Source organism: Grampus griseus (assembly GCF_964374135.1).
Source record: "Grampus griseus genome assembly, chromosome: 3".
Lineage (NCBI taxonomy): Eukaryota > Metazoa > Chordata > Mammalia > Artiodactyla > Delphinidae > Grampus > Grampus griseus.
This window is the reverse complement of record NC_139019.1, coordinates 9,158,316-9,177,508: the sequence shown is the minus strand read 5'-3', so window position 1 is coordinate 9,177,508 and position 19,193 is coordinate 9,158,316. Positions and strand designations below refer to the sequence as shown.

Below are 19,193 nucleotides of genomic sequence, written 5' to 3'. Positions count from 1 at the left end.
TTGGCAGGCAGATTCTCAACCACTGCACCACCAGGGAAGCCCCAGACCTAATTTTTTTTTTTTCAGATCTAATTATTGATCTGTGGTTCTGGCAGGGTCTTTAGGAGAGTGTGGGAGAAAATCAGAAACCACCTGTTGATGATAAGGCTGAATTGCTCTGATTATTTATTCATTACAAACAACAATATCAAACTTGAGGCAAGTTTAGTTTTGCAAGAAGTTAGTCAGTGACTACCATTACAGTAAGTGTATATTACGGACAGTGAGGGTAATGAAAACTCTCCAGGATCTTTTAATTTATTCCATAAAGAGTGTGTTAGGATTCCCACCAACTGAAAAGGCTCTTTTAAACCTAAAAATGGAATCTTTCTTTTATTGGCCATTACTGTGCCATTCTTTAACATGAAAAGGAGCATGTTTCTAACAGAACCAAAATGTTCATAACTGCTGAAGTATCATCCTAAGACTTGTCATCACTAAGGAGGTTGAGTTTCTCCTTTTTTCATTTGCAGGTCTTTTTTTTACTGAAGGCTTGATAAACAGGACAGCTCTTACAACAGTAATAAACCAAACAAAAACTTGCAGAATGCCAAACATTCCGAATTATTTCTAGCATCCCTTATTTCATAAGGTCATGAAGAAAACTCTTTGATGTTACCCAGCAGCAGTCAGGGAAATGCCAGGGACAGTTTAGATATAAAAGACATTTTTTTTAAGTTTTATTAGTTTGACTCTGGGGTGTAGATTTGGAGAAGGCAATTTCAAAAAGAGCTATCAGTGCAGCTCAATATTAAAAAAACAAACAACCCAATCAAAAAATGGGCAGAAGATCTAAATAGACATTTCTCCAAAGAAGACATACAGATGGCCAGGAGGCACATGAAAAGCTGCTCAACATCACTAATTACTAGAGAAATGCAAATCAAAACTACAATGAGGTATCACCTCACACCAGTTAGAATGGGCATCATCAGAAAATCTACAAACAACAGATGCTAGAGAAGGTGTGGAGAAAAGGGAACCGTCTTGCACTGTTGGCAGGAATGTAAATTGATACAGCCACTATGGAGAACAGTATGGAGGTTCCTCAAAACACTAAAAACAGAACTACCATATGACCCAGTAATCCCACTACTAGGCATATACCCAGAGAAAACCATAATTCCAAACGACACATGCACCCCAATATTTGTTGCAGCACTATTTACAGTAGCCAGGTCATGGAAGCCACCTAAATGCCCATTGACAGACGAATGGGTAAAGGAGATGTGGTACATATATACAATGGAATATTACTCAGCCATAAAAAGGAACAAAATTGGGTCATTTGTAGAGACGTGGATGGACCTAGAGACTGTCATACAGAATGAAGTCAGTCAGAAAGAGAAAAACAAATATCGTATATTAACACATATATGTGGAATCTAGAAAAAAGGTACAGATGAACCGGTTTGCAAGGCAGAAATAGAGACACAGATGTAGTAGAGAACAAACGTATGGACACCAAGGGGGGAAGCAGGGGTGGTGGTGGTGGTGCGATGAATTGGGAGATTGGGATTGACATGTATACGCTAATATGTATAAAATAGATAACTAGTAAGAACCTGCTGTATAAAAAAATTAATTAAATGAATTTTTATAAAAATAGCTGTCAGGAGACACAAGATATAAGTTCTTAGTGCCTAAAGACAGAAAGTAATTGCTGTTTTGTTCCGAACTTTCCCATGTAAACAAGCATTCAAACTCTTTCAATAACCAAATACTACCATCTTGAATGCCTCACCTCTTTGGTTGGACAGCCACATAAACCAGTCTTAAAATATAGATTTTTTGCATATGTTTTCTCCCCTTTTGTCATAAACTGTTCCTATAAATGTCCTTAACGTGGCAGATTTTTATGAAACATTAAGCTCCAAACATTGACAAAAAGAGAAAGGAAAGAGAAAAAGGAGCTCGCCATATTGCAGAAAGAGCTGCGGCTGCCCACAGAGCACCGTGCTGCTGACCCTTGGTAAGGGCTAACAACTTTCCTTTGGCAAAGGAGGGAAAGGCTCTTTTCACATTTACGCGTAGACACACAGTCACAAGGAAATCAGTGCCTCACTTTTACATCTTCAACCACTGAGCAATGTAAATTCAGTGTGGAGAGAAGATTCTGGAAGATGGTGGGTAGGAAACCCAGGAATCTGTCCCCCGCACACACACAGCAGTCTCGCTGGCAGAATCTGTCCAGTGTAACTATTTCGGAACTCTGGAGTCTAATGAAGGCTTGCACCTGTTAGAGGAAAGCTTGGACGGTGAATTATGGTTAATTTTGGTCATCTTCAGCTCTTAGCACAGTAACAGCTACCCATTCTCACACCCAGCCCTTGGCAGGCAGCTATACACGTGTTCATGGGGAACTTGTATGCAGCTGGTGGGAGCTAGGGTGGGCAATAAGGGATCCGTCCTCCAAATATTGGGCACTCTGTGTTCAGATTGTTGCTGCTGATCATGGAGTTGCAGACACAGAGGCAGCTGTTGTTGCACACGCCCCCCAGTTGTCGAAAACCCCTCCCCCTCCAGCTGAAATGACTTCCAGGGAACTTAAAGAGCTGGTGCCCTTCCCTCCCCCTTCATTGTTCTCTTTTTCCCCTTTTGGGAGCCGGATATTAAAGATTAGGACGTTCAAAAGCAAATGTGTATGTGAGGGAAATTAGAAAGTCACCATGGAGGCCCAGGGAAAGGCACAGGTTCAGAAAAGACCTGCAGAGACCTTCAGTTTACACCTCAGCACACAGACATCCTACAGCAATTAAAAACAAAACCCAGCAAACCGGCACAAGGGGAGGAATCTGAATTCCAGGGTTGCTATGTGGTTAGATTGCAGTGTCCAGTTTCCAACAACAACAAAATCACAGTGGATACAAAGAAACGGGGAAGTATAGCCCTTTCCAGGGAAAAAAGTGAACCAACAGAAACTTCCCTGAGAAAGAGTAAGTGGCAGAAGTGCTAGACAAAGACTTTAAAACACTGGGTAATTATAAAAGCTAGTCTTATTGTAAAAACAGTTTGTAACTCCACTTTTTTTGTTTTTTACATGATTCAAGAGAATAATGCATTTTTAAAAATTATTAGTCTAAAAGCTAGTATTATTGTACCTTTGGCTTACAACTCCATGTTTTGTTTTCTACGTACTTTAAGAAAGTGATACATTAAAAAAAGTTACCATTTTATGTTTTTGGACACAACATATAGAGATGTAGTTTTGTGATATCCATAATTGAAAGGGTTGGGGCTGGAACTATAAACGAGCAGAGTTTCTGTACATTATTGAAATTAAACTGGTATAAATTTAAATTGGAGTGTTATAACTTTAGGACATTAAATGTAATCCACATGGTAACCACACGTAGAATAGTTACAGAATATACACAAAAGGAAATGAGGAGGTTAAAACATTTCACTGCAAACAGAATCAAACACAAAGGAGAGAGTAATGTAAGAAATAAGGGACCAGAAAAGCTACAAGGCATGTAGAAAACAAATAGCAAAATAACACAAGTTAAGTCCCTCCTTACAATAATTATTTTAAATATAGAGGGGTTAAACTCCCCAATCAAAAGTCAGAGATTGGCAGAATGGAAAGAAAGAAAAAAAAAAAAAAAGATCCAACTATATGCTATCTACAAGAGACTCACTTTAGATCCAAAGACACATAAATCAAAAGAGAAAGGATATTTGTACACCTCTGTTCATAGTAGCATCGTTCACAATAACTGAAATAAGGAAGCAACCCAAGTGTCCACCAACAGATGAATGGATAAGCAGAATGTGGTATATGCATACAGGGGAGTATTATCCAGACTTTAAAAAAAAAAAAAGGGATAGTCTGATGTATTCTACAATATGAATGAAGCTTGAAGACATTATTGCTGAGCAAAATAAAGACACACTGTATGGTTCCACTTATATAAGATACTTAAGAGTTGTCAAAATCATAGAGATGGAAAGTAGCACGTTGGTTGTTACTGGATGGGGGTGGGGAGTTATTGTCTAATGGTTTAATAGAGTTTAATAGAATTGTAGTTTTGCAAGCCGAAAAGAGTTCTGGAGATACGTGGTGGTGACGGTTGCACAACAATATGAATTTAATCAATATCACTGAACTGTACACTTAAAAGTAGATAAGATGATACATTTTTATTATGTGTATTTTGCCACCATAAAAGATGGAAGAAAAAAAATTAGTTTAGAGCAACTCAGCAAAAACTCACAGGTCAGTTTTAGCATCTCCAGAAACAGGGAAGCCAAAGATGCACTAAGACCTCAGAGACAAAGGAGTTGTTATATTTCTGATCCAGGGCTGTTCTCGGCTGACATTTTTTTTTTAACCTCTTTCCTCTAACGTTGGTTTGAGAGATTTGAGTTTACCATAGTGCATCACAAAGACCAGCTATACAGAGGACCATATGAAGGATCCAGAGTGATATACAATCAGTTTAGGAAAGGACTCAAGATCACAGGTGGTTAGCCCATAAAACCACTCACTACTCAATACTGCCCCCACCAGTGGAGAAACCAAGGGGTAGTGCGCAAATGAATACCAGGAATAGGCTGAGTGCTGAAATAGAAACAGAAACAGGCACAGTCAGCGAGAGCAAAGCTCTGTTACCTCATCGTGAAATTCCTACCAGGTCTTCTGTGTACAGGAGCTCAGCAAGGAGCACCGCTCTAGGGCAACACAGTTTGTTAGGTACCCTGAGTCCATCCACAAGCCTCCACATGCCCACCAACTCTGAACAGAAGACCCCAAAAAGAAACATAAAGAGAAAATAGTTTTTAATTGTAATTTACAAACACGCCTGCCCACACACAGGGCAGGAAGGGTAGCAAAGTTACAAGGTTACAGTTAGTCTGTCACTGATAGGAACAGTAGTTTTTTTTTTTACACAATTGTCATATGTCCAGTAGTCATCTCATATCAATATTACACATGTCAAAGATAAAGTTGTTTTCATGAGAGACTAAGTAACTTCAAAGAAATGGCCCGAGGATTCATTTCTGTTGAGAATTTGAGCAAGACAGAGTGACCTTTAGTTGGTGGTGGTGGTGGAGTTGTTTTTGTTTTGTTTTCATCTCAGGGAGCATCTGTCTGAATCTCGGAGCAACATGCTTTTCTTTTGTAACATGTGATGCCAGTGAGAGTGGATAATGGAAAGCACCTTGGTTCCCAATGGTGGCAAGGTATTCACTTTGTTTTCCCAAATCTAAGTGTCTTTTGAACCTGATGACCAGTTTGTCTCTCCCATATGATGCTTACTAGTTGTGCATGTTTTTCTTTTTTTTTTTTTTTTGGCCGTACCGTGCGGCTTGTAGGATGTAAGTTCCCTGATCAGGGATTGAACCCGGACCCCGGCAGTGAAAGCACCGAGTCCTAACCGCTGGACCACCAGGGAATTGCTGAGCATGTTTTCTTTTGTGTGGAAAAATAAAATAGAAATCCAACGTGTCCATTATTATTAAGTTTCTGAATTCACTTAGTTTCCGCTACCCACCTCATTATCCCTGCTAGAAATTTCTGAATCCTCTTCCCCTGCGTTACCACCACCGTTTCACTGGGCTCGAAGCCTTGTCTGAGGACTCTCCATCATGGCTGCTCTTCTTTTCCTGATCCCCTCAGGGCCAGGTCTTTGTAGTCACAAGTTCCTTGCTCTTGTCCTGAAATATTAGTCACCTGCTAGGTGGTATGATCAGTATGAGTCGCTCTGTGATGTTAGGCTGTGTCATATTATTTACTTATTTTTAACCAAAGTTAAATGCAGAGGGAGGGGGAGGGGTCTTCAGTCTGCAGTGGTTGGCGGCACCCGTTCTAAGACAGGAAGCTCCTCTGTTTCCTGGCAGGCTCATCCACAGGGTGAGGCCTGTACACTTCTGCTCTCTTCCCCTGCACCCTCATAGCCTCCCAAAGCACTGCTGAGCCCCAGGTGCTCTTGATGTCCCTGTGCCCATATATATATGGCAGTGACTCCTGCCGTTTTCCACACTGGGGAGCACATTCGACAGTATTCGTCCAGCACACTGGGGCAAGTCGAAGAGGCTGCTCTGGGGAACGCGGTGGCTCCTGCCCCTTGAACATCATGGGGACACCTTGCTTCTCATTCAGGGCTCACGGGTTGGGAAGCTGTGTAAGATGAAACCACACTTTCAAGTCTGTTGTAATTTTTAAATTTTTATTTATTTATTTATGGCTGTGTTGGGTCTTCGTTTCTGTGCGAGGGCTTTCTCTAGTTGCGGCAAATGGGGGCCACTCTTCATCTCGGTGCACGGGCCTCTCGCTATCGCGGCCTCTCTTGTTGCGGAGCGTAGGCTTCAGACGCGCAGGCTCAGTAGTTGTGGCTCACGGGCCTAGTTGCTCCGCGGCATGTGAGGTCTTCCCAGACCAGGGCTCGAACCCGTGTCCCCTGCATTGGCAGGCAGATTGTCAACCACTGCGCCACCAGGGAAACCTGTAATTTTTTAAATGATGATAACAAAAACTAAAAAAAAAAATGCTCTAGCCTAATCCTCTCCCTCTCCTCATTTTTGCTTTCAATGTTGATGATGTGCAAGGCCACACAACCAGTCTTCTGTGCTCATTCAGGAGTGGGGATGCCCCTGTATGCACAAGGATTGAGAGAGTTTGCTACTTCCTTCCTCCATCACTTCCCTGATAAAGAATGCGCCCATCTTCTCACTTCTGTGAATTCAAGTTGGTCTGACAGTGGTTTGTGCTGGGTTAATGATAAAGTCGCCAGCCTGCTGAGCTCAACTAAACTCGTAGCCCGAGCTGAGTGTGATTTAATGATGAGTAGGTAAAGCCAGGTGCTCAGAGGACTATCGTGTACAGAGGATCTTCTCCAACCTGTTTTAAGTGCTGTCATTGGAAAATAAATATGCTACATTTGGGGGTTTTCAGGGAAACCATTTTTGTCAGACACTTCTCAGCTGTTGTCAAGTGAATGAAGACACTTTCCTATTTTGGTAATTTAGACATCAGCATTTTTTTTTCATCCAAGCTAAAATAAGCCACCTAAACATAGGATAAAAGCAGATACCAAAATTACGAAGTCTTATGTTTTATTTATTACTGCCTGGAATTAAGATGTCATTGCCTCCTTCCATGGTTCCATTTCCTGCCCCCCAAGCACCACGTGCCAGAGAATTAAACAGCAAAAGAAGTTATCCTTTAGAGACCTATAAGGAGGAAAAATATTTAAATGGCTTTTAGGAGCTGCCTAAATATGTCTAATTGGGGGATGGGAGACAAGACAGGAATTTAACTTTGGACACATGCCGATTCCACCTGAAAAATTTAGGAACAGGCAACTTTGCTACAGGCATTCCTCTACTTAGTTCCAGAAGTAAATTAATGGAACAGAACTGCAAGCTGCAGGTGGGATGAATTAATTGTCTTGCAGGGTTATTGGTAATGCCTAAATGGCTTTGTAAACTAAAAGTATTCCATAAAGATGTCATTATAAGTACCTCTGTCATGGGGAGTAGCATGATTAATAATGATAAAGTGAATTAAGGAAGCAAAGTTGCATTTTATCTTATTTTTTCCACGGGAAGTAAAACATGTCAAATTAGTAAATGTTATATGGTAGAACCATTCAATAAAATCCCATCAGAGAGACAGATCGATCATCCAGTTACCCTAGTTCAAAGGACACCTAGTTTTATATATTGTTTGTAAAGTTTCTCTCCCCTGCTTTAAATGTTTCTCTTTGCTTTATAGGGACCAGAATGCAGATGTCATATATACATACATTTTTGTGTTTTGACTCTTATTTGTTAAACAATACAAGTCCCAACATAGCTCCCGTCAAGGCATTCTGGAGGTTATGTTAGAATTACCCTATGTTTTCCTGACTTCTGTGAATAGCAAGCAGGAACCCACTGATTGCTAACTTCTACTGAGTCCTGAGTCCAGAGTCATCACTGTGTGTTAAGTGCTTCCCACACATTTCTTCGCAACAGCCTTGTAAGGGAGGTACCATTATTCTTGCTTCGCAATTTAAAAAGCTGAGGCTCAGAGGCATGAAATAACTTGTCCAAAGAGTCAGTCCCACATCCGTCCAGCACCAAAAGTCCGTACATTTGCTGTAAAGAAATACCATATTCTCTGTGTATGTGTCCACGGTTACCCCATAAAGAATAATCAGTGACGGGGAACAGACAACACTGCATTAACGTGGGCTCTTGTGTTCTCTTTTTCACCCCCGTCTGCACCTCTCCCTCCACACTCTTCCTCGGTTTTGACCACATTTCAACTCTTCCCTTCGTTTTCTTTTCCAAAGGCAAATACGCCATGCGAGACCTGGTCCATCGGCTTCCAGGCGGGAATAACAGCAGCAACGCGGCGAGCAAGGCCATGTCGGACGACACGGTGACAGCCGTGTGCTGCACCCTGCACGAGGTGATCACCAAGAACATGGAGAACGCCAAGGCCTTACGGGACGCCGGCGGCATCGAGAAGTTGGTCGGCATCTCCAAAAGCAAAGGAGACAAGTAAGTCAGACGGTGACTTCCTATCACAGAGAATTGGTATTGGTAGAATCGGTTCTAAGTGTGCCCAGCATCCCCTGGGTATGGGTAACACCACTGAATGTCACTGGGAAGCACTCTGGTGTCTGATAATCAAGAGAAACAGCAGATAGTTTCCAGTCTTCCAGTTTCCCCCCACACAAGGAAAGCTGATCTTACTAATAATTTTGATTTGATAAATAACTCATGACTTGGTGAGTCCTGGGATGTTAGTAAGATAGGCTTGACAATCCAGCGTCCAGTCTAGTGACTAGCAAGTTCCTTCCGTACGGAAGAGACGACCCTGATTCATTAAGGTATTTGGTGGCAGCTGTTCCTCTGCGGCTGCAAGTCCAAGTGTTGATGATGGATCCACATCCTTTTGTTCTGTGCCTCTTCAGTTCTGCTTAGCAAGTCAGGGAGGATGGGGGAGAAAACAGTGGGACGGAGTCAGAGAGAAATCAGTGTCCAGCCAGCACCCTCCCTTACCAGCTGTGCCTTTGGGACAAATTATTGAATTTAACAAGTCACTGTGCTCATACTTTCCAATCTAAAACTGAGGGAGGGGCTGTCATAAAATATTTCCTAAAAGAAGTAATAATCAAGTCTTAAAGACTGAATAGAAATTTCTGGGGCAGAGGGGATAGAGGCAGTGAGGAAGGAGGGCTTTTATGCCAATGGAATAAAGAGAGAAAAGGCTCATGTCAAAGGAGCAGCACCGCCAGAAACAGGAATGTCCCCAGTTTGATTTAAGAATCGATGGTATCTTACTCTGTGTAACCAAAACGTATCTTCACAAGCCACAGTGTCAGTATATCAGCGAGCTGTCAATTTTACAAAAACATTCACTCACCTTAATTCAGTTTTGCCTCCTGGAAGTCCCTCAATGTAATCAAGTAAGATTAAAAGGGTAAACCTTTTGTTATCAAGGGCCTACTTCTTGACTTTGCATTCCTGGCCACACCCCTCCATTCCTTTATATCTAAATGCTGAATAATTTTTCTCCTATTATTAAAGGCTGTGAAGGATGCACTTTAAGACTTTTTGGAAATTCTCTCATTTAATTCAAGATATTTTCATTGCATAATAAGTGAAGTTTCAGGGCTTCTGTTTAAGCACCCTGAGACCTCCAAATAGGTTCAGTGAACAATTCAGGATTAGGATTTGAATACTTTCCTATATCAAGTACAGAGAAGCCCCTCTGGACTCGTGTAATAATTGTGCAATGTAGATGGATGGCTTGAATTATATCTTATAATACTTACAGTAAAATGCTCTTCTACATAGGCAGGAAGCCACGTGGTTTTCTGTTTTATATAGCTTCAGTAGACCTTTGGAATCTCTAATTGAAATGCTTACCTGTTTTGAGCATTAAGAACTTAATATGTTGATGCTTTTCTTAAGCAAACACACATGCTCACACAGTAAAACCATAGTCCACAAAAACTCTCTGATATATTTGTCTATATTCATGGGACATTCCAAGACGAAAGTATTTTCTCTGAATCGTAAGACAGTAGAGCTGTGGGAGGTGGTCACATTAATTCCTTCCATCTGTGTGAGCATCCCTACTGGACCTTAAAGAGAAGAGATGCTTTTATCAGTCCTGTGGTCAAAGAAAATTATTTGATGAAACTAATTAAAAACTCATTTGTGGAAACCATCTATGAAACAGTATATATCCACATTGCCCATCCAGAAAATAGTCCTGTTCAGTCTGTTCCCATCTGGATTATTGTTAATGGGAGATTCCTTTCATTACAAATAATCTCAAATCTGTGCTTTAAACTGACTGAAAATTTCTTTATGGGATACTCATTTCATGTCATTGTTTATCTTTTTTCCCCAGTGTTAGCAGTCTGGATTTATGAATTTAGTAAGAAGTGTGGAATGGCTTTGAGTCAAGCATCTTCCCAGTTATAACTCTCCTGCTTAGTCAGTCTCATCCACTATTTTATGTGGTTTATCTCTTTTATATTTAGTGACTAATTTGGGGATCAAAACAAGGTTTTTATAACTGGAGATAACCTTGTCAGCCACCTACACTTCAATTTGATTATTACTTCTCACTGCTCTTAAAATGAATCCAGAAGAATTGCTCTGGATCTTACCACTAAACTCACCATTTATCACTCAATTCTGTCATGAGGGTAGGCACTGAGACTCCCATGGCCTTCTAGACGGGTTTGAACAAAATAGAAACACGTTATTGAAAATAGAATTTTTGGAATTGGAGATGATTTAATAATTGGAAAAGGGAGGGATATCAGTTGGCTCTAGTTAAGTTATAAAATGCTTGCAAACTTGCCCTCCTCAAAAAATGATTCAAACTTTTAACTTGAGATCGCATGAGAAAACACAGATGAAAAAACCTACGAGGCTATGATTCTGCCTTTAACATATTTATAGGTTTTATTTCTAGACATACACAAGCTTAAATATGCCGTGATACTAATGAGTCAGCCTGGCACGTTGCCAATCACAGTCTGTTTGAACTGAATAGCTCACCATGTTTTGCCAATACACTGGAAGAATTATTCTGGAATCCTGCGGCTGGAATGGCCGTGCTGAACACCCACAATGAATGGCATCAACTGAAATTTTCAGCCGCCCCTAATTTGACACCTCTGGTGAAGATCAGACATTGTGTAATCGTTAATGACTCTCACAGGAGTCTTTCAGACTTACCATTTTAAGTCTTGATAACTTATTCTTTTCACATCATTTTAAACATGCAATATGGACAAGTCCATCTGTTTCAAAAGTACATTTGTATTTTTTCAGATTTTAACAGTTATGTAGGAAATAGTGTTGAGTGTGTCACTGTATTTTGTCATAAGACAGAAAAGCCATTTAACAGCCTCGACTGTTACTTGTCAGTAAGGAGCTCTGTTTGTGGCTGAAGTTATAATCACTTGTCACATAAGAGGTACTCAGTTGTTCAAGTCCTTCAATCAATAGTTATAGTTTTTCAAGTAGACGCTGCATGGGACCAGTCTAGTGGGTGAATCAAAATTAAAGTCTAAACAGAAAGTGATGTTTCTTTGACCTTCATCAGTTTTTTATAACACTGTGATGTACTGGCATTTTAATTGAGAGGTTAAAAGCTGCTATTCATTACGTATTCACAGTCTCTTTCTATTTTGTAACTAAGCAAGGAGTAGAAAAAAAATTACACCATCAGAGGAATTTTTGCATACTAAATATGTTTCAACTATATTATCGCTACCTGAATATTATTAATATGTATTTCTCTAGAGTTGCTTGACTTTTGTCATAGATACATATCTAGCTAGTGGTGATACACTACAGCAAAACATAGCATTTGATCTTTGCTCAGCATTGATTATATAAGAATAACATGTGAGGATCATCACAGTTGCAGAGGTTCTCCCCAAGGAGCCTACCTTGGGCTCGCCAGCACCAGGAAGACCAGCCCCGAGATGGGAGAGCTGGAGGGACGCCATAGGAGACACAGACTCTGCTCCTAAAGGGCTCATGCAAAATCTCATACCTCAAAACAGAGCGTGCAGAGGCAGCAGTTTGAAAACAGCCTGGGTCAGACCCCTTGCCGATCTTAGAGAGCCTCTCAGAGAGGCAGGAGGCAACTGAGACTCCCCCGCCCTGGGGACCGAGATGCTAGCAGCAGGCATTTTGGGGAGCTAGTTCTACCATGAGGACACTGGTGCTAGCAAGTGCCTTTAGGAGTCCTCCCTCTGGTCTGTTAGCACCAGAGGCTTACCTGCCCACCAGCCAGTCAGCCCCAGTCCCGGGACCCCCTACATTGAGCAGCCGGCTGTGTCAGGACCCAGCCCTGCCCACCAGCAAGCCAGCAGCCTCCACACAAGGCAGGGCCTGGCAGCCAACTGGACCAGGGGCCAGCCCCCCTACCAGTGCCCCCACAGTAGTTGGCCCTACCACAAAAGAAGGACCCACACAGACCACAAAGGGGACACCCCTAGAGCATACATCTCTGTGACCAGAGGAGAGCGTGCTGCTGGGCCCCATGAGACATCTCCTACATAAGACCACTTCTCCAAGATCAGGAAACGTAACAGACCTACTTGATACATAGAAATAAAGACAGAGAATAAAGCAAAGTGACAGAGGAATATGTTGCAGATAAAGGAAAACTAAAACTCCAGAAGAAGAACTAAGTGAAATAGAAATAAACAATCAACTCAATAAAGAGTTCAAGGTAATGATCATAAAGATGCTCAGGCGAAGAATGAGCACAGTGAGAAGTTTAACAGAGAGTTGGGAAATATGAAGAGGAACCAAACAGAACTGAAGACTACAATAACTGAAATAAAAAACACACTAGAAAGAATCAATAGTAGATTAGATGATACAGAGGAATGGATCAGCAGACTGGAAGACAGAGCAGTGGAATTCAACCAAGCTCACCAAATACAAGAAAAATTTTAAATGAGGATAGTTTAAGATACCTTTGGAACAACATTAAGCATACTAATATTCACATTGTAGGGATCCAGAAGGAGAGAGAGAGAAAGGGGCAGAGAACTTGTTTGAAGGGATAATAGCTGAAAACTTCTCTAACCTGGGAAAGAAAACAGACACCCAGGTCCAGGAAGTACAGTACGTCCCAAACAAGATGAACCCAAAGAGGTCCTCACCAAGACACATTGTAATTAAGATGGAAAAAATTAAAGATAAAGAGAGAATCTTAAAAGCAGCAAGGGAAAAGTAACTAAGTATGTACAAGGGAACTCCCATGAGACTCTCAGCTGACTTTTCCACAGAAACTTTGCGGACCAGAAGAGAGTGACATGATATATTCACAGCGATGAAAGGAAAAAACTGCTACAACCCAGAATACTCTATCCACCAAGATTATCATTCGGATTTGAGTTTTACCGGCAAGAAAAAGCTAAAAGAGTTCAGCACCACTAAACCAGCTTTGCAAGAAATGTTAACGGGACTTCTCTAAGTGGAAAAGAAAAGACCACAAGTAGAAATATGAAAATTACCGAAGGAAAAATATCATTGATAAATATACAGTAAGGGTTTCCCTGGTGGTGCAGTGGTTGAGAGTCCGCCTGCCGATGCAGGGGACGTGGGTTTGTGCCCCGGTCCAGGAAGATCCCACATGCCACGGAGCAGCTAGGCCTGTGAGCCATGGCCGCTGAGCCTGCGCTCTGCAATGGGAGGGGCCACAACAGTGAGAGGTCCGCATACCCCCCCCACACACACACAAAATATATACATATATATATATATATATATATATATATATATATATATATATATATATATATATACAGTAAAGCTAGTAGATAAACCACTTATAAAACCAGTAGGAAGGTTAGAAAGCAGAAGTAGTAAAATCATCTATAACCACAATAAGTAGTTAAGGGATATACAAAACAAAAAAGGATACAAAATATGAAGTAAAAAATATTAAATGTGGGGCTTCCCTGGTTGCGCAGTGGTTGAGAGTCCGCCTGCCCATGCAGGGGACACGGGTTCGTGCCCTGGTCCGGGAAGATCCCACATGCCGCGGAGCGGCTGGGCCCGTGAGCCATGGCCGCTGAGCCTGCGCATCTGGAGCCTGTGCTCCGCAACGGGAGAGGCCACAACAGTGAGAGGCCCGCATACCACAAAAAAAAAAAAATAAAATATTAAATGTGGAGGAGGGAGATCAAGATGGTGGAGTAGGAGGAAACCAAGCCCACCTCCCCCCAAAAAACACATCAAATCATCTTCACATGGAGCAACTCTACTGAAAGCAACCTGGAGACTTGCAGAAAGGCTCTTCTTCAACCAAGTCTGTAAAGAAAGATACACACGGAGTCTGTATCTACAGAGGAAGGGAGGAGTTGTGGTCGGGTCAGGACCTGTGCCCTTAGCAGAGGACACAGAAGAAGAAGGAGATATCATGGCCTTAGGGATCCTCCCTGGGCAGCGAGGGGTTCATATCATACACTGAGCACCCCAGCCCTGGGGTCAGACACCAGGAAGACAAGTTGCCTTACCTGGTTAAAAACCAGTAGGATTTACAGAAGAAGAGAACAAGACTCCTTGTTAACAGCCCATGCACAAACTTGCTTACTCCTGGGAATAGCTCAGAGGAAGCAGATTGAAAACTGTCTGGAGCTCTAGCTGGTTTCCCAAGACCATGCCAGCCCACACTGGGCACCTGCTCCAGCCCCTCTTGCTCCAGCACTGCTCTCCACTAGAGCGGAGGCCACCATGACCAAGGAGAGTGTGCACGCTTAGAGAGAACAGAGCCAGCTCGGACTAGACCCTCAGGGCTTCTGCTCCAGCCCCTGATATGGTGGTAACTGCCACTGAGCACAGTAGAGGCCCTGGTTCACACCTGGCTCTGACTCTAACCCCTCCATCTCCAGCCATATCATCCAACAAGGTGGTAGCTGCCAGCACACCCCAGGGGAAGACGTGACCCATGCTCACTTCAGATCCAGCTCTCCCACTACTGTGCCAGCTGTCTCTCCATCCACTGGGCACACACGCAGATGGCATAGGGATGCTCCCACACAAGGACACCCCTTCAAGACTGGAATAGTCAGCTCCTGCACCTAATTTCATAGGGACAGAGAATGTTGAACAAAATGAGAAGACAGAGGAATATGTTTCAAGCAAAAGCACAAGAGAAGACAGTGGAAAACAACCCTAATGAAACAGAGATAAATAGTTTACCAGACAAAGAGTTCAAAACAAGAGTAATAAGAATGCTAACTGAGCTCGGGAAGAGACTAGATGAACACAGTGAGAACTTTAACAAGGAACTAGGAAATATAAAAAAATAACCAGTCAGACAAAGCTGCAGTTATCAAAACAGTATGGTACTGGCAGAAAAACAGACACATAGATCAATGGAACAGAATAGAAAGCCCAGAAATAAAACCCATGCATTTATGGTCAATTAATATATGACAAAGGAGGCAAGAATATATAATGGCGAAAAAAGACAGTCTCTTCAATAAGTGATGCTGGGAAAACTGAACAGCTACATGCAGAAGAATGAAACTAGAACATTCTCTAATACCATAAACAAAAATAAACCCAAAATGGATTAAAGACCTAAATGGAAGACCGGAAATCTGAAACTTCTAGAGGAAAACATAGGCAGGACACTCTTTGACATAAGTCATAGCAATATTTTGAGAGGTCTGTCTCCTCAGGCAAAGGAAACAAAAGCAAAAATAAACAAAAGGGACCTAATTAAACTTAAAAGCTTTTGCATAGCAAAGGGAACCATAAACAAAATGAAAAGACAACCTATTGAATATTCACAAATGATATAACCAACAAGGGGTTAATATCCAGTTGTATATATCCAAGATATATATATATATATATATATATCTAACATACAACTCAATATATCAAAAAACAACCCAATTAAAAAATAGGCAGAAGACCTCAATAGGCATTTTTCCAGAGAAGACATACAGATGGCCAACAGGCACATGAAAAGATGCTCAGCATTACTAATCATCAGGGAAATGCAAATCAAAACCACAGTGAGGTATCACCTCACACCTGTCAGAATGGCCGTCATCAAAAGGACAAAAATAACAAGTGCTGGCAAGGATGTGGAGGAAAGGGAACCCTCGTATGTTGTTGGTGGGAATGTAAATTGGTGCAGCCACTATGGAGAACAGCATGGAGGGTCCTCAAAAAATTAAAAATAGAACCACCATATGATCCAGCAATTCAAGTTCTGTATATTTTTCCAAAGCAAACAAAAACACGAATTAGAAAAAAATACATGCACTTCAATGTTCATTACAGCATTATTTACAATAGTCAGTATATGGAAACTGCCTAAGTATCTATCGACAGGTGAATGGATAATGAAGATGTGAGATAGATATATATAGATAGATAGATAGATAATGAGAGAGACAGAGACAGAGACGACTATTACTTGGCCATAAAAAAGAATAAAATCTTGTAATTTGCAACAATATGGATGGACCTAGAGGGTATTATGCTAAGTGAAATAAGTCAGAGAAAGACAAATACCATATGATTTCACTTGTATGTGGAATCTACAAAACAAAAGAATAAACATAACTAAACAGAAACAGACTCACAGATACAGAGAACAAACAGGTGGTTGCCAGAGAAGAGCGGGATGGTGGGATTGGGTGGGGGGAGTGAGTGAAATAGGTGAGGGAGATTAAAAGATACAAAATTCCAGTTGCAAAATAAATGACTCATAGGGATGAAATATACAGCACAGGGAATATAGTCAATAATATTGTAATAACTTTGTGTAGTGACAGAGTTATCACGGTGTTTATTTTGTAATGTATACAGATATCAGATCACTAGGAACTGACAGAGTGCTATAGGTCAATTATAATTCAGTTTTTTAAAAAAGAATAAAGTGTACCTGTGTCTGTATCCATGAAAAGATCTAAAATTCTCTAAATCAAAAGAATTTAATACATTTAGAGCATGATACTAGCATAAATGTGAAATCATTTAGCAACTGTCCATTTCAGTGAAAGAAAACATGTATATTACTTAAATACAGCTTATCTCTCATAGAGAAAAAATCTTGAAATTTATAAGAACTCTGTATTTTTTTCTTTTAAAAGTACACAGTATAACTAAGAGATTTTCAAACACAGGCCAAAGTTGAATTCCAAGTCAGCAATAACAATAGTAAGAGTGACTGTTACTGTTTCCAGTAAGTAAACGGATGAAGAATACTTAAACGTAGTTGGTCTACATTGCAAACGTGAAGACCCAGGAAAATAGCAGACATTTAATTGATCATGTATTAGCATCCCATCATTTCATTTGCAGGTCCTCACACATCCATTCGCTCTGGCTTTCAAATCCAAGCTCGACCTGATCCCATCTAACCATCTGCTTACTTTGCATTTTAAAAACTATTTTATGTCAGAAGCAGTTTTGATCTCAATTCAGATGTTCTCTTTGAGGGATCTGTGGGCCACTGCACCATGCGTCAGCTTCAGGGGTGGACTTCACCTTGGAGTCCTCATGAGTGGTTATGTCCTGCCCAACTCCAGGAGTCACCACATAGGCCAGGGGTCGGCCAACTGCAACCCACAAGCCAAATCCCCACCACCACCCGTTCTTGTAAGTAACACTTGATTAGAACACAGCCACCTCCATTCTTTTGTCTATTATTTATGACTCCTCTCATCCTGCAATGGCAGAGTTGAGCAGCTGCGACCGAGACCATATGGCCCACAAATCACAGAATATTTATTATTTGACCCTTTACAGCAAAAGTGTGCCAGCCCTTGCGATCAGGCACAGTGTCACAGTAGCCACTCCAGTTGTGCAGCTGTTGTGGACCCAGCCCGTTGGAACAAAGAATCCGCAGGTAGTTAATAGTTGCCCTCACCACTAGTCAAAGTGACTTCCAAGAATTGGATCAAATTTAATCAACATGGATGTATTGACCCAGTGTCTGTTCTGAGATGCAGGTTGGCACTGAACCAAAAGGCGAAATATTTAGCTGTAGTTTCATAGGGATTTCAAAGCCATGACTTGAAAAACATGATAAGAACCGCTAGTCCAAAGGTTTTCATGACCTTACTTTCTCACTCTGATCCAGAGGACAGAACTTTAATTGCATGAAGGGCTTTGTTTATAGATGCTTATCCATGCTCATCCCTCCATATAAATGTAAGAGAGTGTGTGTGCCAGTGTGTGCACACGTCAGCTTCATGCCAGTCACTTGTGCTTGGCATCATCAGCAAACGGAAAACAATTGCCTGTAACCCCTCAGGTATGTAGAGCCAACGCTATACGTGCTCTCACACTTCAGTTGAGAAAGTGAATATCTTTTTTCTCCTTGCTTACTACACAGGTGTTAAACAACACTGCCATTAAAACCCTTTTATCTGGCCTTTCCTAGTCGCTATCCTTCTCTTCTTTCTGTTCCATTTTGTAGTCCAGTGCTAAATCTGCCTTCTGACTCTTGGGTTTGCATTTGCAATGCACAGCTCTTGGGTTTGCGTTTTGAAAATTCTTTGCCAAATTGCAGTGCCTTCCTGTCTCTCCCCTTCATGGGTATGTGGGTGAGAATGAGGCTGGAGACTGGTGACAGCCATCCCTTGTACTGTCCAGTCTGGAAAAAGAAAAGAGCCAGAAAAGCCATGAAGCTTTTATTCTTTTTATTCTTGCTGTTTCCTGACAAGCCAATTTGAAGCCCAGCTGTCCCGCTCACCATCTTGCGTGTCCTGTCTTTTCTTTATCAGACACTCTCCGAAGGTAATCAAGGCCGCATCTCAGGTTCTGAACAGCATGTGGCAGTACCGAGATCTGAGGAGTCTCTACAAAAAGGTAAGGTTTGCTTTACCTTCTTGGCTCGTTAGCTGCACACAGGCCCTGAGCCCAAAGACAGCATATCTGGTCCTAACGAGATGTGTCATAGGTATGAAGGGACCTCGTCTGAGAATCTGAGCAATTGAAACACAGCTGAAACAAGAGATCAATGAAGAAGCAAAAGAAAAGGGTCACTAAGTGTCCCCAGGATATACACTAAGATTCATGAACTTTCTGGATTGGACAGACCAATAGCCATAGAGAAAATAAGCTTGTTTTTCTGAGCTTCTGTATTGTGTAATAGACTAAAAAGTAATAATGAACAGAGGGATTTTGCCAAAAAAAAA

The 19,193-nt window shown here is 41.4% G+C and overlaps 1 protein-coding gene across 2 annotated transcripts in view; it reads left to right on the top strand.

Annotated features, from left to right (window-relative positions):
- CTNND2 (catenin delta 2) overlaps positions 1-19,193 on the top strand; it is a gene marked incomplete at its 5' end in the record, with an annotated part of 935,921 nt that overhangs the window by 873,019 nt on the left and 43,709 nt on the right. For both annotated transcript variants that reach the window (XM_082650874.1, XM_082650873.1), the window contains 2 exons: positions 8,322-8,532; positions 18,780-18,864. In XM_082650874.1, coding sequence (XP_082507000.1) covers positions 8,322-8,532; positions 18,780-18,864 — 296 coding nt within the window. The remainder of the gene's footprint in view (positions 1-8,321; positions 8,533-18,779; positions 18,865-19,193) is intronic.